This window comes from Drosophila tropicalis, unplaced genomic scaffold (assembly GCF_018151085.1).
Source record: "Drosophila tropicalis isolate 14030-0801.00 unplaced genomic scaffold, ASM1815108v1 contig_593, whole genome shotgun sequence".
In the NCBI taxonomy this organism is placed as follows: domain Eukaryota; kingdom Metazoa; phylum Arthropoda; class Insecta; order Diptera; family Drosophilidae; genus Drosophila; species Drosophila tropicalis.
Window position 1 is genome coordinate 20,955,352 of NW_027173070.1, and position 26,327 is coordinate 20,981,678.

General features: G+C 37.8%; 1 protein-coding gene across 1 annotated transcript in view; it reads left to right on the forward strand.

Annotated features, from left to right (window-relative positions):
- Positions 1 to 16,944: 16,944 nt before the first annotated feature.
- nvy (CBFA2/RUNX1 partner transcriptional co-repressor nervy) overlaps positions 16,945 to 26,327 on the forward strand; it is a 33,099-nt gene continuing 23,716 nt past the window's right edge. Inside the window, exon 1 of the mRNA XM_068291232.1 lies at positions 16,945 to 17,315. Coding sequence (XP_068147333.1) covers positions 17,313 to 17,315 — 3 coding nt within the window. The 5' untranslated portion in view covers positions 16,945 to 17,312. The remainder of the gene's footprint in view (positions 17,316 to 26,327) is intronic.

Here is a 26,327-nt window from a genome sequence, read left to right on the forward strand (position 1 = left end):
GTAACTTTGTTTTCACTGCGAGTCTTGAAAGCTCTCTAACGGTTTCTTTTCATCATGGCATAAAAGCTTTCCAAACGGTTATAAGTCTGTTGAAGCTTTGGCTAACAGAAAACATCGATTTTCCAACCGATTTTCCCCTTTCGATAGGGCGCCACAAAATTGGCAATTTAAATGGTTTAATTCGGAAAATTTGAGCACTTAATGGAAAACTGATAAAGTTTTTTCAAAGCATTTTCCATTTGATTACATTTTGGAAAGCCTTTTTTTAAAATTTATAATACAATTTTCATTTAAAGCGAATACAATTATTTTGACATGTGAGGTCCGTTGGTTTTCCTCAAGTAACGAATTAACGAAGCTTTGTATTCAACTCTACTAAGATCCTGTGACAAAAGCGGGCAAATTCCATAAGAGGAACTCTTTTTTTCAATAAACTTAAGGCTCAAAATCACTTTTTTAAATATTGATTTATTTTATAGAGACAAATAGTTTTGTAATGGCTGTAAATGATGAATATGCCTAACTAAGCCTTTTTTAGTGCATGGGCAAGAAGAATTCAAATAGTTAATGCGATTACTTACTTAAAAAAAAAGGTTGTCTTTTGTGAAGATATTGTCACATTTATACATACTTATTAGACATCTGCATGGTTTCATTCACATAAAATGAGTACCCTCGAATTGAATGGAAGTGAGTAAGTGAGAGGCTTATACTGAGTGAGTGTGTATGAGTATTGTATTGTTTTCCTACTCATACAATGCAAGCTGAGTGAGAATGAATACTGCTTAGAACGTTCATTCGACTCATTCATTTCGTTTTAACAAAGTGTGACTGAGTGTAGCCCAAGCTAACTGACTCACTGATACTCATTCTCTTTCTCACTCAATTCATTTCGAGTAGTGTATATTCGAATTTGTTTTTTAGCCGAGTGGCTAAGTATGAGTATGCAGATGTTTAATACTTATACTAACAGCTTACGTCTAGTTGATTGGTCAGCGAAGACCTACTCAAATTGTTAACCCGTTCTGCTCGAGTTCTACCCCCCGACGTTGGGATGAGATTCCATCCAACCCCATTTTAAATACTGAAAGGTATCTGTATCGGGAATGAAGAAAAGGATTTGTGTATTAACTATTAATTTATATATTATTAATCACAGTTTATATAAAAACTTGCAAAGGGATACGATCTTCAATACACACAAGTTTAGCCAATTTCTCTGCTTCTCTACTTCAGTCATTTTATATGTAGGTACAAAATGCATTAAATAGTTAACAAAATTTAATAATAATACATATATTAGATATTACCTAGGTAAGTAATAATATGTTTGTTAAGTTAAATTTGGGTATTTGTAAATGAAACAAAAATATCTTGCAGAAAACAAAATATCTTGAATTGAAGTTTATTTGAAATATTCTTAAGACTGTTTTAGGCAAACAAAAAACGTCATTCAATAGAATTGCAACTCAATTGTTCGTGGATTTTTCAATAGAGACACACTTGAACTTGAACTTGAACAATCTAACATATTTAGCATTCAATGCGCTAATATCGATAGACAAGAATTTTAACTATTTTTAAATTTTGATTGCATAAGACTAAATATAATTAATATATTTACTTACATAAACATAAATTCTTACTCCCGCCAAGCACCATAATTCTTAGCACAATTGACGGAGAATTGATCGTTATCATAATCTTAAGTGGAAGATGATTGATTTATATAAAAGCCAATGGGTCACGCAGCTTTCACTGCAAACTTTTCCCACGGCTTGCAAATAGGCCAATCTCATAGAAATCTTTTAGTTGCACGTAGAGTTCATTTGGAAATTGGTAATCCTCTGCAAATTTTCAGTACAAGATCTGTTAAAGTCTACACTAGCATTAAATCGCTTATGAATCACTGAAACATCGTAGGTTAATAGTTTTTTTTTTTTTTGCCTAATTTTCCTGCAATTCCTTCTTTTTCGATTCAAGTTTTTTTGTGCTGCATCTAGACTTGTTTTTTTGATTTTCTAAATTCTATTTTAATTTTCCTATTTCTATTCTGAATTTCGCTGTATTTCTCTTTCTTTTATTTCTGTGAAAATTAAAAAAAAATTAAATTTCTTAATTATTTTGTTGCGCTTTGATCTGTTCTATTATAATTATGTTTTACGTTGGAAGTTTTCTAAATTTTCTTTTAATTGTTTTAGTTAATTTAATAATCCGCCTCCTAACTAAGCAGACTTATTAATCAAATTACTTTGGTCGACGGACTTACAAAAAGAAATTGAGGTTACCCGCCGCACCATTTTCCAAAGCTTTATTTTGGAATGCATTCCAAAATATTAAAATTTGATCCTTTTTGTATGCTAATGACTTATAGAAGAATAATTTAAGTCTTGAAATACTCGTTTTTATAAAACATTTTTTATCCCGTGATTAGTAGCTTACATCATCACATAAAAAACGCTTTTCACAACAGAGGAGTTGAAGGAAACTTGCTCCCAAAAGTATGCAATAAGGACTCCAAGCATTCCAATACAAGAAGTTGTTGTTTGTAGACAATTTCGAAGGTATAAGGCAAACGAAATATTATAAATTTGATGCAATATTACTTCTTATTGCATACTTTTGGGAGCAAGTCACCCTGATTTGGACCAGTTTGATTGATTTCAAGTTCTTATCAAGTTTCCTTTATTGCTATCTGCGTTTAGAACTTGTAAGTTTATCAGTGTCTATAGGTTAATATTAGCCTCGTTTAACGCTCAATAAAATGTAATTGAAGATTCATGTTTGAAAAACATATACATATGATAAGCATTAATGCCATTATCTGGCTCATTACGGTAATTGTGTGGGTATGTATGTGTGTGTGTGGGTGTATGAGAGGAGAGAAGGAGAAGCTGTGTGTGCTTATGTGAGTTAATCTTACGACAACAGAATGAACGTCACTTCATTGTGGCAAAGGGATAAGGCCAAAAGGGGCCAAACAAAAGGCCACAATGCAAATCGATTGGGCCAACTTAACATCTGACTCGAAAGACACAAAATCCATTGCCAAGACGCAGAAGGAGAGATGGGAGATGGAAGTGGAGATGTGAGATGGAGAGTCTCAAGTTGTGTTGTCAACCCGCTTGAGTTGCCTTGTGAGTTGCGTGCGTGTTTTCCTTCATTGGAGATAAGACACGCAAACTCAGCGGCTGCAGAGAAGCAGAGGCCAGTGTAGGCAGAGCACGCGTTGTCGACGTCATCACCTTTGCCAGAAGTGGTGGGAGGTGCGGGAAGGCCGTGTGTGTCCGTGCCCATATCCTGGCTGAATGCCTGCCTGCCAGCCTGTCATTATCCCTTTGACACACACACACACAGAAGAGAGCAAGCAAAACAATTCCGTTTACATTTCCCACATCTCTCACACACATACAAACAAACAGAGACCCCCACACACTCACACACACACACACACACACACACACACACACACACAGATATAGAAATGGCGTGCGCCGCCGCTTTGTTGTTTTTTTTTTGTTTTTTGCTTTGCATACTTTTGGGAACTCTGTTCTGGGAACGTCGCACATGTGCGACAAACAAACAAAACCCAACAGCAGCAGCAACACCGACAATACCAAAACAACAACAACAATGCAATGCGTGCAAATTTTTAGAAAAATATACAAACACATCAAACCAGACTCGGGCATTATCTCGTGTGGCAGGCAGACGACAGCCAGGCAGGCAAAAGGCCCCGCCAATGTGCCCCCTGCCTTCACACACACACACACACACATATCCTTCTCCAGCACCCCCCTCACCAGTTGCCAACCCCTCTCATCTATATGCTTAAATGCCGCTTAACATATTTACTTTTTTTCAACACGCTTTTTGTTCATTCTCTTTATTTTTGTCAACGTTGTTTGTTTTAGTTGTTTGATTGTTGTTGCTGTTGTTGCTGTTGTTGGTCTTGCTGCTCTTGTTACTGCCAAGTTGGAATATAAATTTTTTGCTTTTCGATAAATCGTGAGAGAGAGTTTACACATCGGTTTTTATATAGATAGATATATGTATATACATATATGCAAATATGTATTGATATAGGAAAGATATTAACCCACGATGAGCACAAATTGGTTTCAGATTTCCTCCTATTGAAAGATGACTGAGTCTAGACTGTTCCGTTAATCACAATTTTACAATTATCTAACCCATTTTGACCTAATAAATGTGAAGTGAAACTAAAAGAAACTTGCCAAATAGATCCAAAGGAATTCACACTGACACCAAACTCAGGGTCCTAGAAGCCATTTAATATATTTTTCATTTGATTATATTAAGTACTTTTAAGTAAAATATATTTATATTTCAAATGAAACAATAAAACAATCTTATTTTTACCCAAACTTAAACAAAAACCTTCAGATATAAAAAGTTTTTTGTAGGAATTTATTTAATTTGTTTAAGCTCTATTAATTTTTTGAAGTATTGCAAAAAACAATTACTACTTAGGTACTTATTTTCGATAAATCATATTACCATTAACACTAATTAAGTCCTCAAAAGGTCAGGAATGTTTTATTTATTAATGTTATAAAATCAAGAGCCACAAACATCATTCCTTCAAATCATGAATTTTTGGATATGTTCTTTACTTAGGCTTTTAGGATTAATATTTGATGGAGATTCTAGACTTTAACCGCATAGATTAAAGGATGCCAACAGACAGACACACTTAGCCAAATCAGTACACATATATCCTAATAGATAAGAGCCTCCTCCTCCATTTGATCCTGATACGGCAACTCTGTAGTATGGTAATCCATCGGCTGAGCCTAATCTTAATCTAAAAACTGTGCGACACATCTAAAAAACTTTAGCATTTTTGATACTCTTAATTACTTGTCTCCATTCAATGACGTCTGTTGGCATTGGCATTAATGGGTTAATAGCCAGATATTGAATATGATTTGCTTTGGGTTTGTTTTTTTCGTTGTTCCCTGTTTTTGGGCGATTCGCGGCCTTCATTTGAATGCCGTAACACGTTTTAAAATAAATCAACGCATTAATTATTTTAGCGTGCATAAATCGTTGGGCTGTCGATGTTTCTGTCGCCCATACCCACTGGCCACTCCCACCCTCCAATCATCCATTCTTCCTCACATTTTTATTAGCTACGCATAATTGCTGCGGCAATAAAGTTGTCCTTCTCTACAACCTACGACCAAACACAATTCACCGCAAGCCACCACCACACGGAGGCACGAAGACCTCTTTAGGCAGACAGAGACATGGAGAAGGGCACTGGGATCTGGACATGGTCCATGGGACATGGCGCGTGACCCGACAACATAACGACATTTAAGTGGCCACCGCAGAAGCAGCAGCAGCAACATCAGCATTGCTACCAGCAGCAATGGGCAATGGTTGCCAGTGGAAAGTGGCTGATTGGGCAGTAGGTGGCGGTGGGCGTGGTTGACCATGTTTGGCAACATGTTACAAAAAATTGATGCGCATTGTTTTTGTTGCTGCAGCTGCACACACTTATTTATTGTTACAGGGGGAAACAGGCAGCAGCAACAGCAGCAGCAACGAAAACATTGTCAAATATTTTTGCCAAAAACAAGAAAAAAGCCAACGAATTGATTGAAAAACCACTTCAAAATAATACCGAGATTCAAAATTTAAAATCAACAATTTTTAAAATGTATACATAATACGATATTGAATAAGATATAAATAGTGCAGTTTATCTTAGTTATTTACTATTAATTTGTTGTACATAAAGGACCAATTATAATTTGCTTCTTCTATAGATCAGTTCTTCTTTTTGATATCAAATGCATCAAAATCAAAATTTATATGTTCCGCTGTCAAAAAATGTATCTAATGGATTCAAAATTGTTTGTATCTTTGCTTCGTAAAGCTATCCCAAAAATATTTATATGTCTAATTCTTAATTCATTAAAAGAAATATATACTTTTTAACGAGCGGGTTGAATGTCCTTAGTGAAATTTTACAACATTAAGTAGCAATGGCGACTTTATAAATTTGTTTCTCTTCGAAGAAATTATAGATATCGTATATAAATATCGTAGAATTCTATTTACTTATTAATTTGTTGATCCTTTTAAATTTGCATTATTCACAACAGAGAAATACAATTTATTGAACAAATCACTTTCAATATATGACAAAGTCTTTATATATTCCTCTAAAAACAAAGAGTTTTACTCATAGAAAAATATTTGGGGATATCCTGACAATGATCCTCGCAATACTTTTTGAACATGTGCGATGTAAAAACCGCGCCCCTATCAGATATCAATCGAAACGGGGTCCCAAAATTTGTTGCTTGAACTTCCAAACACCGTATCACTTCATCTCCGCCTGTGCTCTTGGTGGGATACAACCAAACGTACTTAGAAAAACAATCTATAATAACCAACAAGTAATTATACGGTTTATTGGTAAGTTCCATTGGTCCAACGTGATAAATATGTATCAATATTGAAATGAGATATCCCTCTCTTTTGACAGCCTTTGCGTTAACAACAATACACTCCACAGGAATAACCCTATCTCTCAATTTGGGAATATAGTATGATTTCTCAAACAAATCTTTCGTTTTCTTGACGGAAAAATGACCCTGGGTATGCGCAAGTCTAATAATCTCATGTTCCATTGTTGAAGGCACTACAATCAACTCACAATTGGGGTCTTTAAAGAGACTCTCCTTCTCTATAAAGAAGTCTTTATAACTTTCCTTTTCGACTAGTGTCCTTACTGCCTTGCTCCGCTCATCTTGCAACTGAGCTTCTCCTAATCGATGTTTAATAGTGTCCTCAACAAGCATAAAACATGAAAAACGACTCAACCTGATCGATGTACAATAACATAATCAAAATCTTGAAGATACATAGCCCAACGAGCAACTCTTAAAGGAACATCTTTCTTTTTCATGGTCATATAGTGAATCGAGATCCTAGGACATGAACACGCCATCTGACAAACTTAAAAATTTTTTAAAATTCTATAACTTGAAACTCCGTAAAAACAAAAATACTGTCGAACAGTGTTAATACAAAAATTCTAAATAAAAATCAATTATCAATTATTGCATTCTCAATGAAGAACAAGGACCCAAGAGCATTTGAGAAGGGCCTAATAAAAATAAATAATAAATAAATAAGTTAAGATCCAAAATAAATTGTACTCGAAACTGTTGTCAACATGAAAAATCAAATGTCAAAGTGCTCACAGTTTTTCTTTACATTTTCATGCTGTTGTTGTTGTTGTTGTTGTGGTGGTATTTAAATTTCTGCTTTTGTTTCTTTTATTTTATTATTTTTTTTTTTCTGGTGTGCAAAAAAGAAAATTATATTTAATTACTGAAGCAAAAGCTTGTCAACTGCCTGCCAACTCCTCATAGCTGGCCCTTGCTTTCGGCCTGAACTAACAACAATCTCCATGAGCCATCAGCCATGGGAATCAGCCTCTACATCAGCATCACAATCAGAGTCAGGACTCAGCAGGACTGTCAGCTTGTCAACGGCAGGCGCCAATGTTCTGTAGTGCCTTTGGCGTGCCTTCGTTTCGTTTCATTTCAATTCGTTTGGGTCAGTTTTTAAATTTATAAAATTTTCTATAAATAAATATTCACGAAAACACGAGAAATGCGACTGCAGTTGGCATTGCTGTGGGGCTAAACTAAACAAAGGTTCTCCACTTCCACACACACACTCACACACAACGTCATACTCGTACATAGACAATTCCACCCACAGGACACACTCACCGAGGATTTTTACTAGGGGGATGTGTAGATCTGCATAAGGCAGTTGGTTTAGTTTGCAGATTGCAAGTTGAAATTGTTATTTACCATCCTCTGCTATTCATAGGACGAAAACTAAACTTAGTTAGTTAGTTGATGCTTTAATCATGGTCAGATTTCAGAAGGGATAACCAATGATTAATTGAAAGTTATGAATTGGATTACACTGCACAACAATTTGCAACAAAACCACTCGTTTCTCGATAACTTGAAAAGAGTTTTCTGTATTGTAACAGATCTTGTTAAAGAAGTCTTTATGTTCTGTACTTAAATATAATATAATATTAAATCTATCAAACACATTTCAAAAGAAAAAGTTAGAAACAGATACTCTTTAGAAAACTAATTAGTCCTTGAGACAAAACTGGACCTAAAGTTAAGTTTTGCGTTCAGAAATCTAAGTAAAAAGTAAGGTAAATTATAAGCCTAATTTAAAGGATAACTTTAAGCGATCTAACAAGTCAGACAAAGCGAATAAGGAGAAATAGTAAACTATTGAAAAAATAATCCTTTGCTTGCTTACGTGAATATAATAACACAGTTTCAAGTTCAGGTTTAAAACTTTTATCATTATCATTTATCATTATATTTAAATTAATCGCAATTCAAACATTTTCTAATTATGAATTATTATTGTATAGTAAAGGATTTAGCCAGGATTAAAAGATTACTAGATCCATACCTGGGATTTCAATCCGTATCCTGACATTTTCCATTTAAATTTTACTTATGCTTTTGTCTGGCAAAAGTTAATACAATATAGAAACCCGCTGCCTAAAAGTATGCAGCTATTTATTGATTTGGGCTAGCAAATGGATTATAAATACATATATGAATAAAACTCTCTTTCTGCTTGAAAAAACTTTTAAATACGAATCAGATCTATGGCAAGGGCCCACATAGTTTTTTTTTTTTTTCAAAGACATTTTCTATTTTCCATGCCCCTTTTTTTGTTAAGTGATTTTTATCCAATTTATTTCCTTGTAAGTCTGTGTCCAGATTACACACATCTCCACGACATGCTTCAATTGTTCGCATATTGTTCTCCAAACTAAACACCCACAAATTCAATCACACACAGCACACACACACACTTCGTTTCACCTTTTGCATTCAAAAAAAAAAAAAAAGAAGAAAAAAAAACTAAACCACAAGTGAATATGAGAAAATACTAAACTAAAAGAAGAATATAGATATGGATATGTAAAAAAAGTAGTAGGTAGTAGGTTATATTTGTATGTTTGTAGATAGAGAAAAAAATCTCAGCTGCAAATGACTTGTATGCCATTGAGATAAACCCAAAATTTATTTATTTTTCCCATAAACTCGTACATACAAACATTTGGGGCAGCAACAAAAAAAAAAAAAAAGGAAAAAACAAGAAGGACTTTTGGCATTGTGTATTTCCTCATATCCCTCTCTATATGTGTGGGTGTGTGTGTGTGTGTGTATTTGTGTTTGAGCTTTCAACAATGCCAATGACGATGGCAACTAACTACAAATCCGTAGGCAATTAATTTAACAGGAAAAACCAAAAATCCCCAAAAATAGGCAAAAATATAAAATTGGTAAAAGCCACGATGCTGCCGTTGCCGCTGCCGTTGCCGCTGCCGTCGTCAGTCACTTGCACAAAAAGAGGAGGAAAAGCAAAGCAGTAAACCAAAAAAAAAAAAAAAAAAAACACCAACTTGAATGGAAATTCAATTGAGTGACATGAAAATGGAATATTTTTTTTTCTTTTTCATATTTTGTGTGAAACTCAGAGAGAGGGAGAAAAGGAGAGAAGCATGTTTGCCTGCCAGGCACATCAGCAACATGAGTTGTTGTTGTTGCTGTTGCTGTTGCTGCTGCTCCTGATGTAGTTATTGTTGTTGGTCGCAATAATAGTAAAAACGGCAACAACAACTACACCAACTCGCTCTCACATAGCGTAGTCTACATCTTCATCTCCATCTCCATCTCCATGTCTCCTGTCTTTCCTGTCATTTTCTCTCTCTCTTACTTAGGCGAGAGCGAGAGAGAGAGACACATAGAGAGATTGAAAGGCAAGAGAGAAAAAAAATAAAAACGTTTGCTACTGACATTTTCATAATTAGGTATTCAAAATCTTTAATAACGGTTACTGTTGCTGCCAGTTGCCATTGCTGCCGACACACACACACACAAACACACGCACACTGAGCGAAAACTCTCCCACACATACACACACACACCCACCCACATTGTGAGTTTTTGTTTTACAGTTATTTTAGTTCTTCATCTTCAGTTAGTTGAAGTTTTTGTGTCTGTGTGTGTGTGTGTTTGTTTCTTCGTGGTTAGCAATGAATGAAATGTGAATGAATGTGACAGAGAATTCTTTTTTTGGAATGCCTACACTTAGAACGAGGGCTGCTACAAAAGTTCAACCAATTCAAAGAATTTCTGTTGTTAATACAAAAATCAAAAAAAAGCTATTTATATTTGGGTATGCCGAAGATTATAAGGCCTATCAGTTTTTCCTTAATACTTTATTGAGTTTCTAACTACATAAATACATACATACTTACATATTAAATTAGATAGCTTTCATCGCCTATCAATAAAGGACATTTTATGCAAAACTTCCCTTAAATTCTCCATCTCTTTCTTTTTATGCGTATAACCCTTCAAAAAGGCCGCTGCTTAGATTGGCCATATTGATAGGCGATGAAAACTATCTAATTTTTATCCGATTTGCATGAAAAGTACGTCATTCGACGGGAAATTTAATTCACTTTCTTTAGTAGTTCAAGGAAAAAAGCACTTTAGTATGAATTAGTGTCGTAAAATAGACTCACCCAGAGGACCAAAAATGTTCATACAAAATGCAGATTTTCAATTGGCTCCAAATAGAAAGTCGGGGCTAAATAAACTTGTGGTATGCAGCTTATGCTAGTTTTGCTAGATCTATCCTTAATATTAAAGATTTTGGAAAAATCGTCTTAATATATGTACATATATGTATAAACGTCTAAATATATATGCCTCCCAGAAAACGGACTTTTCTTTCTTCAAATGCACCTGTGAAAAAAAACGGATTAAACTATGAAGACTATTCTTACGGTCCATTATCTGAATACAATAACCAACAAATTACAGAAAAACTTATTCCTTTAAGTTATTTAGAAGCCGAGAAAATCAGAACTAAAACCAAAAATAATCGTCTTAAATTCGTGTCCGCCAATATATATTAAATAATATCAAATGGGTGCTTATAATAATGGACCGTTAACTTATTAATAATAAATACTGCTTTTCAGTTCTTTCCGGATGATTTTGTACTCTGGCCGAAGTCTATATCGGTTCGGCCAACTCAAAAATTTTATCTAATTATATAAATCCGTAACCCATCCTACCACTTAAAAAAAAAAAACTTTTTCTGCTCAATTAAGAGCTCAAGTATCAAATTTTTCCTCAATTTAAAGATTGATTTCAACTTATGGAATTGGCTTCTTTATTTTTTTCACTGTTTGCTTTATTGTGGATCATATACCGATATAATTTCGTTAGGGCAAAAAGCATTGTCAACCTTAAAAATCGTCTACTTTGAGTTCTTAATAATAATCATTTTCGAATTTTCAGAATAACGGTCTTTCTTATGCCAAGGTATTTGTTCTGTCTGTCAAAAATGAAGTTCAGTCCCTAAAAAGATTAAAATAACTTTATATTCTGCCCTCGTGTAAGATCATGGTTCAATAAATAGACTACTTTCTTATGCAATAGCTGAATGTAGGTGGATGTCCTTATACTTTGATGTAGCTACTCCTTTCATTACGTGTATTTTGATAACACAGATTAAAAGTCAATTACGGCAAGCATCTCATTTGGATGTTAGGATAATTCGAGGTCGGTGACTATGAATAAGATTCCTTTTAGTTATCCTGTGTGATAGCTGATTATAAAAAGATTGTTTATTATGTATAATCTTAACTAATAAGAGTAACGCAAACTCCTCCTCCTTCAGAGTTGAAATTTCGTAAGCATATATCTCGGATTCAGGCGGATCGGACGACTATATTTTAGAGCTCCAAACTAGCTAAAAACGGCAGAGTTATGACCAGTAACTTTTCTTAAAAACTTTGTTAGTTTCTGAGATATTATCAATTTTCAGCAAGATCGGGAGATTATAATATTATAAGCTATACATATAGCTCCCATAGAAACTATCTGTTTAAAACAATGACTTGTTGTGTCAATAACTTCGTTACTTTCGAAGCGATGTTCAAACTATTTATAATAGTTAGTTTTTATAGAAAACGTATAATATGTCATTTCCACTCTAAGTCCTGAAAAGTGTTAAGCATCTACAATAATAATAATGATAATATGAAAAGAGTTAGTTGAGGAAATTTCTATTTTATTAAATTTTTAAAGACTTTTGCAAGTTTATGAAAATATTTTGAACTCCTTTGGTGCTGTCATTTGCCAAGGCAAGCCAAGTCCTTCAAGAAGTATGTCTTGTCTATCGTTTGCTTTGGTTTGTTCTTGTCTGGTTTGGTTTCCGTTTTCTGGTTTTCTTGCCTCGTCAAACCCCTTTGCTTTGTCCACACTTCAGCTGCCAGTCAGCAGCAGTAGACTCAGACTCAGTCTCAGTTTTTCACGCTTTTCCTCGACGCACACACACACACACACACACACACACAGACATACGCTAAACACACAAAAGGGCGCCAAACAGTCGCAGTTGCCGTGGCTGTTGCTGTCCAAGCGGTCTATTCATGTCCTGGCCCCCAGTCTGGGGCACGACGTTGCCGCTGTCACTGACGGTGACATTTTTAACGCGTCTCCCTGGACAGGCCCAACCGCTGTGAATCGATGTGAAAGAGCAGAAACGGCAACAGCACTCGACAAAAGGCAATTAGCCCAAAAACAGCAAAGTGAGAAAATTTAAGATTTAAATTCAAATGAATTCAGTTACTCAATCAATTTGCCCCACAAAAAATAAAAGAAGAAGAAAAAAACCGCAGCAACAACATCATCAACAGCATTATTACCATCCATGAAGTGTTATCTGCTCGCACTCAGTTGTTGAGTTGGCCTTCATTCCATTCCCTTGACTCCTTTCCGGGCAAAAAATAAGAAAGGACAGACAGAAACTCCACCAACTCCTCGAACTTATTATCAAAAGTCAGTCAATGCCATAGACACACACACAAACACACACACACGCGCACACACACAACCTCAAACAGCTTCATTTTGACCTGCTGGCCTAGAGGACGCATCAACTGGGTGTTCGAGGGTGGAATACCACCCATCCCGGTGGGTGGGAGGCTGTCGTGCGTTGTAGGTGTGGGATTTCTGGTCTGCTGAATTGACGCTGAGCAAACAACTTCTTTATCAGAGGCAATACACGCCGTGCAGATAAACAGACAAGCAAAAAGTGAACCATGTGCAGGCATCTTCCCTCCCGTTCCCTCTCGATGGCATCTCTGGTGAGGGAGATATCCCTCAATAAATTGTTGTTTAAAAAAAATAAAAATTAATAATTCAATTATGCGTCAACAGTAAGGCAAATACAAAATGCTTTTTCCTCTGCTGCTGCTGGCCATTTGGCGACTGAAAATCTGGACGCAGCTGTCCCCCCAAAATACAGGAGATTGGGAGATGGCTGTGGGTGGTTGTGTGGGAATCTTTCCAGCTCGATGTATGCCCGTCCAAATTGCCGTGATTTCATTCAATTTGTCGCAGAGCGACAGCAACAGCAACGGCAACCAAATGTTGCCACTTGCCAGGCGGCGGCATGGCCCAAAATTGTTTTCGTTTGCTACGTTTCATGAGTTTTTTCCACCCCTCCCCAGTCAGCCCCGCCGCACCACTTCATCCCCTTGTTGGTGCCTTCATTCAGCTTCTCAGACATTTGCCTTCAGTTGGTTTGCTTGTGTGCAAAATGCGCATAAAAAAATGCTGTGTCCAAAAGCGCCCACAGTCACGCCCCTTGGCATTCCCCGCCAACAACAGTTGCCGCCTCTGTTCTAGCACCCTGCCACCCCCCTCTTCAGCCATACCAACACAACACTGGTAGACGTTGCCAATGCACAATTGTTGTTTGTATGAGAAAATCTCGCCTAATGGCGTTTTACATTATTTGCCGCCTGATGCTGGCCCGAGATGTTGCTGCTGCCAGTGCCAACTGCTACCAGCAACAGCAGAGACGTAAAAAGAAGATGCCGATTCCTACCACTATGTCTCCTCCTCCTCCTGCTTCTCCTCTACCCATACCCATCCACATCCTCGTTGAGTGCCAAATGCTCAACGTTCCAAGTTTGTGGTTTGGGTTCCTTGGGCACTCGCTACTTTGAGTAGAAAGGACTGTAGCGAAACGGAAAAGGGGTTTCGGGGTGGGGGGAGGCATAGAGTGGGTGCCGGATGGACAAGATGAATGGCCATTTATTGGCCCAAAAGCAGGTTTTGTTTTAGTTGGTTTTCGGTCAATTTGTTGAAACTATTGAAATGTCTTTTGAGTTATAGATGGCTAATGCAGATGTTGTACAACACAAGATGATATTAAAATGACTCCAGGCCATTACTCAAAACGAAAAAATATTCAAATCATTCTGTACAGAATTACCATAAGGCATTGGTAATTGGTTTCAGAGGTCAATGAACTCACCAAAATAATTATTCTAAATGAGAAATACAAGAAAAAGGTCAGCTTTACAATGGATATGCTAAGAGTTAAGTATCTCAATTAAAACAACCCTTTGAGTCCTTACAAACATACCTAGTCTGATTGGACTGCTATGATTTTGTAATTTTGATTGAATATTGAAGGATACTTCAAATTCATAATGTCCAGACCACATATTATTAAAAATTTAGTTGTGTTTTCTATTTTAACAATTCAGAACCAGCAAAAGTTGTAGGTTCTATAATGAAATATTGTCATCGCTCTGACTTATACATACATATACCGTGTGGCAATTGAAATAAGTATAAGTAATGGTTAGAAAAACCAAATTGATTTAGTAGTTTCTTTTAATTTACAAATACAGCAACAAAAAAGATCGACTTTGCTATAATGTATGAAATAACAAAGGCTTTCCCTGTTGCGTCATTGATGTACCATTTCATCCTAATCTATTCTCAGTTATGAAGTTGTTTCCCTCAATTTTTGACGATAATTTATAAATATAACATTTAACATTATAATTAAAATGCCACAAAATGTCAGATTTAAAAAAAGCCATTCGAAAGATTTTATTCTCGAATATTTTGAATGAGAATATGCACATTGGAAAACATATTTATAGAATATAATATTTATAGAATACAGTGGTGGACAGTAGACGGCTCCCAAGTAATTTAACGAATGACTGTCTAATTTTTGTCGGATTGAAAAAAAAAAATTTATCATTCGACGGGAAATTTACTTTCAATTTACTTTTATACGTAGATCAAGAAAGAAGTACCTAAATCTAAATTTGTGAAATAAAACAGAGTCAAACCTCAAGAATCACATACAAAAACCCACAATTTCGATTGGCCCAAATCAAATCCTGGGGCTAAATTGAACATTTTTGCTATGCAGTCTCTATTAGATTACCTAGATCTACAACTTCTTTAAAGAGTACACATATCTAACTAAAATTTTAAAGATTTTGGAGACAACAGGCTAACCTATACGAAGGCTGGAATGCGGGACTTTTGGTTTAATCCAGCCTGTTACAAAAAAAAAAAAAAAAAACGAAAAACCGAAAGCTAACAAGACGACATTTACGGGTCATTATCGTTAAATTACTTGGAAGCCGAGAAAACAAATTCAAAGTTTAAAAAAACTAAAACGCTCTAGTCTACTGGCCCACACTGTATATCCATATGATTTTACATATATTAAGATCCTATATAACAGATTAAATTAGAATTATAGACTCCAAAACGAAGATGTTTTATATTTTAGTTTGTAATAGTTTTATTAACCCTTGAAAGAGTCCTTTTTTTTTAAATATTTGCCAAAAAGATCAGAGGCTCCCTTTGAGAGCGAGGTTTACATTGAATGAAGGCTCAAAATTGCAGATCTTAAAAGATATTAAATGTTAAACTAACTCATTACTTCTTCTTCTTTTTGGTCATAATGTAAGATGTAGAGTACCTGTGAGTATTGTATTACTTAAGCAAATCTTAAATCATTGGTTAAGTATACAAATTTTGTAAACTAAATTTCCAATTCAAATCGGAATGAAGTAAAACAACAAAAATTTGGTCTTAATTTGCTTGCTCATTTTGCTCCCATGGGGCTAGAGAGGATTGTAGATGATTGGGTGGCGGGAAGATGGGAGACAAGTGAGAGGTTTATGTGGAGTAAGCATTTGACATGGTGTGAACACGAGCATAAGGCCATCTGAATGGTTTTCAAATGCACAACCGACAGGCGACAGGGTGCGATATTTGAGGAGGGGGTAAAACTCTGTCACTGGTATAGGAGTGGGGGTGGAAGTGGGCGTGTGCCATGCTTGTGTATGTGTGCACAATTGGTTGGCAATTTATTTAAATATCGGCACGCAGTTGGCAAACGCAATGCCAACTGGAATTCCATGGCACACAGACACACACACACACACACACTCGCATCAATATAAAACTGAAACAAAACGAAGCAAGCTGCTGCCAAAAAGGAATTTTTTCAGCTGCCGCCAGCAGCAGCAGCAGCAATCCAAGAAGAAGAGCGAGAGCAGGAGGCTGAGTAGCAGCAGCAGGAGCAGCTGATGTTAATAGCCCAACGGCGAGGATGACGATGACGATGACGCTGACGACATCGTCGACGAAGGCGGCAACGAGGGGACAACGACAACGAAATGTCTGGCAGTTGTTGCTGTTGCCTGCCTAGCGATAAGGCCGGAGGCAATGCTAACGTTTACTGGCGCCGGCGGTGATGGAGGGGGGGCGAACACAAGCAGTGGAACAGCTGTTTCAGTATCAGCAGCCGCAGCGTCGACGACAACTGCGACTGCGCAGGCGCCTTTGCCGAACACAAGAACCGAAGTCATCTACGAGTCGGCGAACATGTGCTGCTGCTGCTGCTGCCGCTGCTGTTGCTGGCGTTACCTGAAAGAAGCAACGCCAACGCCATTCACAAACAAATTCAACTTTCAACTGGTCGGACGTCGTACGCTCTGCTCCTGGTTCTCTCTTAGGCTCTCTCTCTCCCGCTCTCACTCTGTTAAATCTGTCGGTCGTATCTGTGTGTTGTTATTCAGTCGCTCCGAGATGCCGGTACAACAAATGCTGGTGCAATGTAGTTTACCGTTATCGCATTGTGAACTCTGTGACATAAACAATTATCAAATGTATTATTGTTAAACGAAAAGTATCTTGAAGATACTTTTTGGCCACAAAACATGCCGCAAATCAATTAACAAACGAATCATAGATATCTACAACCAAAACCAAAGCAAACTAAAAACTAAAATTAAACAAAAATAAAAACAACAACTACAATTAAGTTAAATATACATACAAAACTACAAATCATTCAAAATGGTAAGTTCTAAAAAGTATCTCAAAGATACCCGCACGATGCGGGTTTGTGGAGGGAAGTGAAGGGAGGAAGGAGCAACACATGTTGATTGTCACCAGCTGGCACTCAATTTATTTTCTGATTTTTATTGCCACAGCAAAAGTCTCTGCCACACTCAGTTTCCCCCATTTGTTGTTGGTTTTTTTTTTTTGGATTTTGTTTTTGTCAGTTTCACGTGCAAATTTATAAATTATTTGCCCGTTTCCCTCTCCCCTCCCCCTTCTATGGCATTTTACGTCTGACTTTGGTTTTGGCTTTGGTCCATGACTTTTGGTCGCGCCGCCGTCTGTTTCTGATGGCCTTCGAGTTGGGTTGGCAATCGCGGGCGACGGGGGAGGTGGAAACTTCCCTTAACTGCAAATAATTGCAGCTGGATGCCATGTGCTCGTTGGGAATCATCCCATTTCGGACTATAAAATAAGAAATATTCTTATTCAAAATAAGAATTTGTCGATCGAAAGAGATCAATTTCGTTTTCGTTTCCTTTATATTCTATTCGTGAGTCATTTCACCTGGCCTGACCTTCGTCCTTGACGAGGACAGCTGCGTTCTGTTGTTTTCCTGCCCAACGATGATCAGAAATGTAGAGAAAGGTATCGGACGTTGCAGTGAAATGGAATTGAGCAAGTGGCAAGTGTTCAGCCAGCTGCTTTCTGGCCTTTCTCATTGTTGTTGTTGACCCAAGCAGACGAATCATTGTGGTTCCATCTAGTCACCTTTCCCTCTCCCTCTCTCTGCCTGTCTATCTGTCCCTCAGTCAGTCATAGGCATGACACCTGCATAAACATTTTAACAGCTTGTAGGCTCACAGTCTGCCTTTCTGCCTTCTGTTTTTTGTTTTAGTTTTTTTTTGTGTGAAACACAGAAAGCGGCTAAAAGTGGCAAACAAAAGTCTATTTAAAGTATGTCTAATTGAGGAATACCCAAGTTTAAAATTTTTCCATAATCTTCCCGATGTGTGTGTTTGCTTTTTACTTCAGCAACAACAACTCTTCCATTGGCTTGAAGTTCTGAGCCAACTGAATCGAACTAATTGGCTTATTGGCCAAATAAATGTTACTTTTTCGATTTTCCATATCTTTAATTCATTAGTCACAAGTTTAAATAGGTTGAGTTGAGTATTTAAACAGCTAATTATCAATTTTCCTATCATAAATAAATGTTAAATTTGGGGAAAAAACTTCAACACTTAACCAAGCTAATGCAAGAGTTGCTAATTTCTCAGTTATTTAGAAGTTAATTAGCTAGTTGTGATTATTGTATCAACAATTTACAAGCCATTTTCAGCTCTGACTTAAAATTTATGTAAGTGGAATTAGTTATTTTTAGATCTGTTTTATCCTGAGGCATCTGCTGTTTGTGGCTTCTCAAGTGGGTGACGATTGAAACTTGGGTAAAGATCAACATTAGGCTCCTTGGGTTATATTTAGAGCAATGTATACAACCCGAAACACTCTTAATTTTTGGAAAGGTTATTAACTTAATCTGGTAACAAGATATATCCACAACGACAAGGAATATATGTATATATGGCTAATGTTAGAGGTTCATGTAAATGCCAATATTCTATTAAGAGCTTAAAATATAGCAAATTTTAGGTCATTGAGAAGGAAAATGACTTTCCCATCAGGATGAAAAACTTATACAATATCAATTAAATAGGAATTTAATTTAAATTGAATCTTAATTGTACTTAAAAGCTTTAATTAATCACCTAACTTGGAAATTGGTTAAATAGTCTTTAAGTTTGCTCTGTTAATGCACTTATAAGACCTATTTTGTTTAACCAGGCAAAAATAAACAGCATATTAATCAATAGTTTCAATATACATCTAGTTAAAGCTAAGCAGTAATCATTCAGAGAAAAGTAATCGACAAATTAAATGTTTGGTTTTCACACCTACATAAACAAAATTGGGGACACTGGACTTACCAATCAAAAGTAATTTGTATAGTTAATGTATATAATATTTATATAGTATACTTCAGATCAGTTGACTCTTTAGTGATGACAGAGAATGGAGTTTCCTTTCCGCATCCCTCAATGATCCTGTATACTTTGGCAATGTAGTCAATATATGTATGTGTTTGTATTTATATATATATAGTCATATATCCAACTCCGAAACCCAATAACATATAAATTCATAACGTTAAAGTAAACATCCGTTTTTATAAACAAAAACCAAGAGCGTTAGAACGCTAATTCAGCATTTAAATTCGGGCCAATCAAATCGCGTCAATATCAATCACACCAATAAAGGGCTCACAAATTTAGCCTATAAATATAACCATAAGATATTTTTGTAACTCAGTTTCAAGTTTTCATTCAAATAATAAAGTACGTTGCTTTTAACTCACAATATCTTTTTTTTCCTCTTTGGGAAAACCAGATATTTAATTATATAATATACATTTTCTTATCATCAGATGACAGTCATTGCATTTCATGGCACTAATGGCACTAATTGCATTTTATTCCTAGACAAGTATTGACAAGTATATAGAATGAACAGAATGCATTCCTTTGAGACTAACTACTCAAATATTCGTTATTTCATTAGTATAACGAATTGACAAGTATATAGAATGAACAGAAAGCATTCCTTTGAGACCAACTACTTAAATAGAACTTAGTAGTGATCTGTAGTAAGTTATATCAAGATAATACTCTAGTGTTATATGCCTAAACCAGTTCAAGGACAGGATTTGTATTTGTCAAGCGAGCAAATATTAGTTTATAATTTTGACAGTTAGTGCAATTTGTTTTGACCTGAGATGTCCATCAAGAGTGAAATAAAATATTGCGCTAATTTAATTTCCCCTTTAGCCATGGGCAAATCAACGTCTCAAGCCCTGCTCAATCAGCAATCAGTAGGCAATGAGGAGCCCAGCAATTTACTAGTTAATAATGCAATAAACGCAGGGGAATAGCTGCATGCAGTCATATATACTGTGATTGCATTTAAAATGGACAGAGTCGGCAGCAACAAAAGGGCAAAGTTATTAGCGTAATAGTCGGCAGACATAAAGCGAAAAAAATATAACAAAAAAAAAAACTATATTTGGAATCGAATCGAAGCAGGTGAAATGCACATGACAAATGCAGCTGTTATTTGGTTGGCATGAAATTAGTCCACACACACACACACACACACACATTCGCACACTCGCACACATGTGACCCATCTGTAGATCCATCCTCGACTCGATTGCCTACACCATTTGGCAATCCATCAAGCGCTCAATCAATCATTAGCACTGCAAACTTTGCCTATGCCGCCCCCTCCGCCCCTATTCCTTGACGATCCCATTGGAATTTTCACACCTTTTGCAATTAAGATATGCCGACAACGGCAACGGCAACGACGATGACGACGACTTTGCCTTTTGCCTAGACGGCGACGACATTGACTAATGAGACGCCATTTTGTTTGCGGCCTCAAACAGCTGAGACAACAGAATATGGCGACAACCGGAAATAAGTCAATTTGCTTATTAGCCCAACCAACAGCGACTGCGACACAAAATGTTGCTCAAAGCTCAAAGTCAAACAAAGAGACCAAAAACGAAGAAAATGAAGCTAAAAAAGCGCGAAAATGTCACACACAGGCGAGCCAACTAACGGTTATTTCTCTCTGTCTCTGTGAGTGTGTGTGTGGGTGTGTGTGTGTGTGTATTGGTGTGCATACACTTAATCGAAAAAGTCAAAAACAAATTTTTGGGTCTTGCTGTCGTCCTGCTGCTGCTGCTTTCTGCTTCTAGTTCTGCTGTTCGCCTGGCTGGCTTCCTTTTTTTCTGTTTTTTTTTTTTTGTTCTTCATTTTTATTTCCTCCATGGGATTTTCTTGCTCTCCTTTTTTTTGTTCTTGTCCCGTTGGCTTTGCCACAACGAAATTGTTGTCGCTGCAAGTGGCAGCTTATTAAAAAGACGTGGGCAACAGCAACAGCAGCAGCAACACACAAAAACAACAACTGCCAAAGCAAAATGTTTGCAGGCGAAACGCAAAAATGTCATAGGAAAAACTTGAAAAATATATTGGTATATATATATGTATATATAGTGTATCTACACTCTTTGCTGAAACAATGGCTAAATCTCTAAGCCAAAAATTGGCAATTTAGCTAAAGGTAAACAATTGTCTAACCAACAAATGAATTGCTGCTAAAAATGAAATGCTGTCGACCTGAAAATTGCTTTCCTTTATGTCAACTGTTTTTTCATTGTGTCACAATTCATACAAATACTTTTATACTGCTAATAAAAATAGTTTAAGCTTTAAAATAGAAATCTAACATTCTAATTGTTGTTATTATTATAAGTTGTGAGGAACATTATAATTAACTATAATATCCCACACAACAAGCCAGCAACAACACAATCAAGCGGTGCAAAGGATGCACCAGATACAAGATATAGCCGAGACACAAACCAAACGTACGATATACGACCGAATCCGCTGCTGATGGATCGAAGTGGCATACGATCAAACGTGGCCAGTCGAACCACACGCAACCGTCGGCGATTTCGTACAAGCGGGAAGATGCGTGGGAAGCGTAATGCAAGAAACCGATATGCACACACATGCGATGGGCAACCAAGTCCAATATGGCTCGATCCCATGATTTACGATCAAACATGACCGATCGAACCACATGCGACCGCTGGCAATTTCGTACAAGCAGGAAGATGCGTGGGGGGGCATGCATGCATTATATGAAACGATAATGGTTTGTGCATTGCATAGGGGAATATGCGAACCGAAGGGGGAGATACGATATACGTATGAAAGTGCATTGCAGGGGGAAATTAAACGAGTGCACACAGCACGCGTGCATCGCGACCCATATCACTGTTAGTCAACTAAGCTACATACGTCTTTTATTTCCTGTAAACACATTTAGCCATGTAAGCAACTTCTGTTTATGCGACCCTAGCAAAATATGTGACCCAAGACACACTAGGTACTTCACTTCCCTTTTCTAGCATAAGCACTTTTTAGCCTAGCTATTCTTTGAATACTGCCAACAGCACGACGCCGCAGCCAGCGCCCTATGGGCATCTCGGGATATATTTAAGGGACCACGCTCGACAGAGCCGGCAGTCTTAGTTTAGACGTGGAACTAATTGACTCAAGTATACAAGTCATGATCAACCAAGGGAGTTTTTAAGGCCTTACGAGTAACCTTAAAGGCTCAGACTAGTGAAACAAACAAGTGAAAGGATCAAGAAAAGTCAGAATAATTCGAGACGGCCTTATGAGTAACCTCTCAAATTATCCTGTAACCAGCAAGTCCTTGGAATAGGACTAAAACACCGTGTTTAGGCAAGAATCGAGTAAGGTCAAACTGCCCCAGGACGATCCCCAGCATATTGGAAGGTACAAGGATATATCCTGTTACCGAAATTCCAGGAAAGAGCTCGGGACTCCTCTAAAAGAAACTTGTCATATCCAACCAAGCCCATAAACAATCGTAAATAAACATACCACCAAAACAAATCAATTAAACAAACCTGTTCTAATTTCACCGGGGCACAAAATAAATTTTGTTGTGCCGAACCTAACCCAAGAGATAATTGTAAATATCCCGAAGGACGAAAAAGGATCGTTACAACTGGCGCCCAACGTGCTATACTGGTGAAATTTTAAACAAGACAAAGTTTGAAAATTGAGAGGAAAACATCAAAATGGGGAAAGGATGGATGTACCACATGAAGAAAGAGGATCTGCTACAAACAGGCCAAAGGATCGGAGTCAACATGAACGGCACGGTAGAGGAGATGAGAAAACAACTCGGCGAATGGATAGACAACCACGAGTCTGATCCAGAGTGGGGAGAGGAGATAAGAAGATTAGAACTCAAGTTCACAAAAATGTCCAAGCAAAAACCAGAAACAAGCGCAGCACAGTCTGGCGAGAATGGTGAGAACAAGGAGGCCGAGGAGTTCAAAAAAATAAATATCGCTACGCTAGCGATTCCTCCATTTGCACCACCAAGATGGGGAAGCGAAGGAGCATTAGACGGCACCGACACAAAGAGGGACCTAAGGAGACAAACGATAGACCCCAAGAACGCGGCACCACACACAACAAACAGGACCACCGAATACGCCAAGGTGGCAAAACAAGTGAGGGAGTGGACTTTCAGATTCGATGGCAATTCCAGACCGCTAGAATTTATAGAACAAATCGAGTGGTCAGCAGACATGTATGGCATCGAGCTGGACATGATCCCAAGAGCAATGCCAGAACTACTGAAAGACAAAGCACTCAAATGGTACCTCGCAAACAATAAGCAGTGGCGATCGTGGAAGGAATTCGTTGAGGGCTTCAGGAAATACTTCCTGCCAAGAGGATTCTTCAACAAATTGGCTGATCAAGTAAAAAATCGCAAACAAAACAGAAACGAGTATTTCAAGGACTATATGGTCGACATGCAAACAATGATGAGACCCCTTAAAATACCAGAGTACGAGCAATTGGAGGTTATATTAGAAAATTGCACTCCAGATTTGAGGATATTCGTTCGGCCGCACAGAGTCAGAAACCTAGATGAGCTGATGCAGTTGGCGGAAGAACATGAGATGCTTGAACAAGAACGATCAGATTTCCATCGCCCAAACAATGCTCAAAGAACACACAACAACCAATCAAGCCATAGAGGAGGAAATAATTACGGGCCACCAGTCACACAGTGCCGAAGATGCCAAAACAACAGCATGGAGAACAATTCAAGACCAACCCAAGAAAATAAAAACATCCAAGAGGGAAGAGTCTTGAACCCAAACCAGGCATGCCGCAGATGCGGAGTGCAACAATCAGAGACTCAATTTCTGTTGGCAGTGTGGAAGGATTGGGAAAAGAACTAAAGAGTGTTGTTGGAGTTCGGGAAACGAAAGGCGGTTCCAGCCTATCAGGGGCGAGCAGGGACCCAGCCAACAAGCTCCTCACCACTGATAGGCCAACTAATAGAGGAAGAGGATCAATTGTCAGCAATTATCGAAGTAGCAGGAGTCCACATAAAAGCGACAATTGACTCCGGAGCCACGAGCAGTTTTATCAGCAAACAAATGTTGGAAACGGTGCAAAAGAAAGGAGACCGAGAGACCACGAACAAGCAAGTATACATGGCGGACGGGAAGGTGAGAGACATCAACGAGCAATGGACAGGATACGTTCGATTCGGAAACAAAGAAATGAACATAACATTTCTCATCATGCCAGACGGAATAGATGCTATAATCTTAGGATGGAATTTCCTAAGGCTGATGAATACCGAAATAGCATGCGGAGGCCACAGGATAAAAATTCCAACGGTGAAGAGGATGCAGGACAGGATAACCGAACGCATATCGATCGTGGTGACACAGAAGGAAGAGCAAACAGAAAAGGAATGCCTAGCAATAGTGTGGGCAGTACGCAAGCTGAGACCATATCTCGAGGGATACCGATTTAAGGTGGTGACAGACCACATGGCGTTGAAGTGGTTGAATAGTATAGAGAGCCCCACGGGCCGCATAGCTCGATGGGCACTGGAATTACAACAATACGATTTCGAAATAGCATATCGAAAGGGCAAATTAAACATTGTCGCCGATGCACTATCAAGACAACCGATGGAAGGGTGCAAAAGAATAGTAGACAATGGCGCCCGATTACGACAAGCAAACAAAGAATGTGAGTGGATTCAAGATATAATAAAGAAAATACAACAACAACCACAGAAATATCCAGATTACATAGTAGAAAACAGCCAGGTGTACAGGAATATTCCGCATAGAGCAGGCCAAGAAGAAGTAATATCATGGAAATTGTGTGTGCCCAAGACGCTACGAAACCAAGTGATGGAAGAAAACCACACTTCCATAACGGCAGGGCATACAGGAAACAGGCGAACGATTGCTAGAACTGCGTCAAGATATTATTGGCCAGGAATGCAACGAGATATCAAGAAATTCGTGGGAAAGTGTACAACGTGTCAACAATACAAACCCAACCAACAGCAAGCAGCAGGGAAAATGCTGACGCAAATACCGGATGAACCATGGGCCACCGTCTGCGCTGATTTCGTCGGACCCTTACCACGGTCGAAACATGGAAACTCAATGTTACTAGTAATCATTGACCGATTTTCAAAATGGACAGAACTGATACCCATGCGAAAGGCAACTGCAGAGAATCTAATCAAGGCCTTTAGGGAAAGGATTCTGTCGAGATTTGGAGTTCCTAAAGTGGTAATAACGGACAATGGGGTCCAATTCACTAGCAGAACATTTAAGAAAATGCTAGAGGAATGGGGATGCCACCACCAATTAACAGCACCATACACACCACAAGAAAACCCAACCGAAAGGGCAAACAGAACAGTGAAAACAATGATTGCTCAGTTTACCGGTGAAAATCAACGGAATTGGGATGAGAGCTGGCCGGAAATAACACTGGCTGTAAATACTAGTCAATCAGAGTCAACTGGATTTACGCCAGCATATGCGATACAAGGACGTGAACCTAGAATGCCAGGCGCGATATACGATAGTGTCACGACAGGCACAGGAAAGCAAAGCGTACCACCAGAGGCGAAGGCAAAACAAGTACAAGAGCTGTTCGAGCTAATAAGACGTAATCTGGAGACGGCGGCACAAAATCAGGCACGTCACTATAACCTAAGGAGGAGAGAGTGGAGACCAACAATTGGAACCACAGTATGGGCAAAAGAACACCATCTCTCGAATGCGGCCGAAGGATTTGCAGCAAAGTTGGCACCAAGATTTGGAGGCCCCTATGAAGTGACAGGGTTTTTTGTCTCCAGTTATATGTAAATTACGGCACAAAGAAACAGGAAAAACCAGGCAAGCACATATCAGCCAGATGAAACAACAAATATGTGAACAAACAGATGGCAAGAAACTAGATGAACAATGAGAAGGACGACTCTGATGACATGGCAGCGAGAAAGAAATACACACACAGAAAA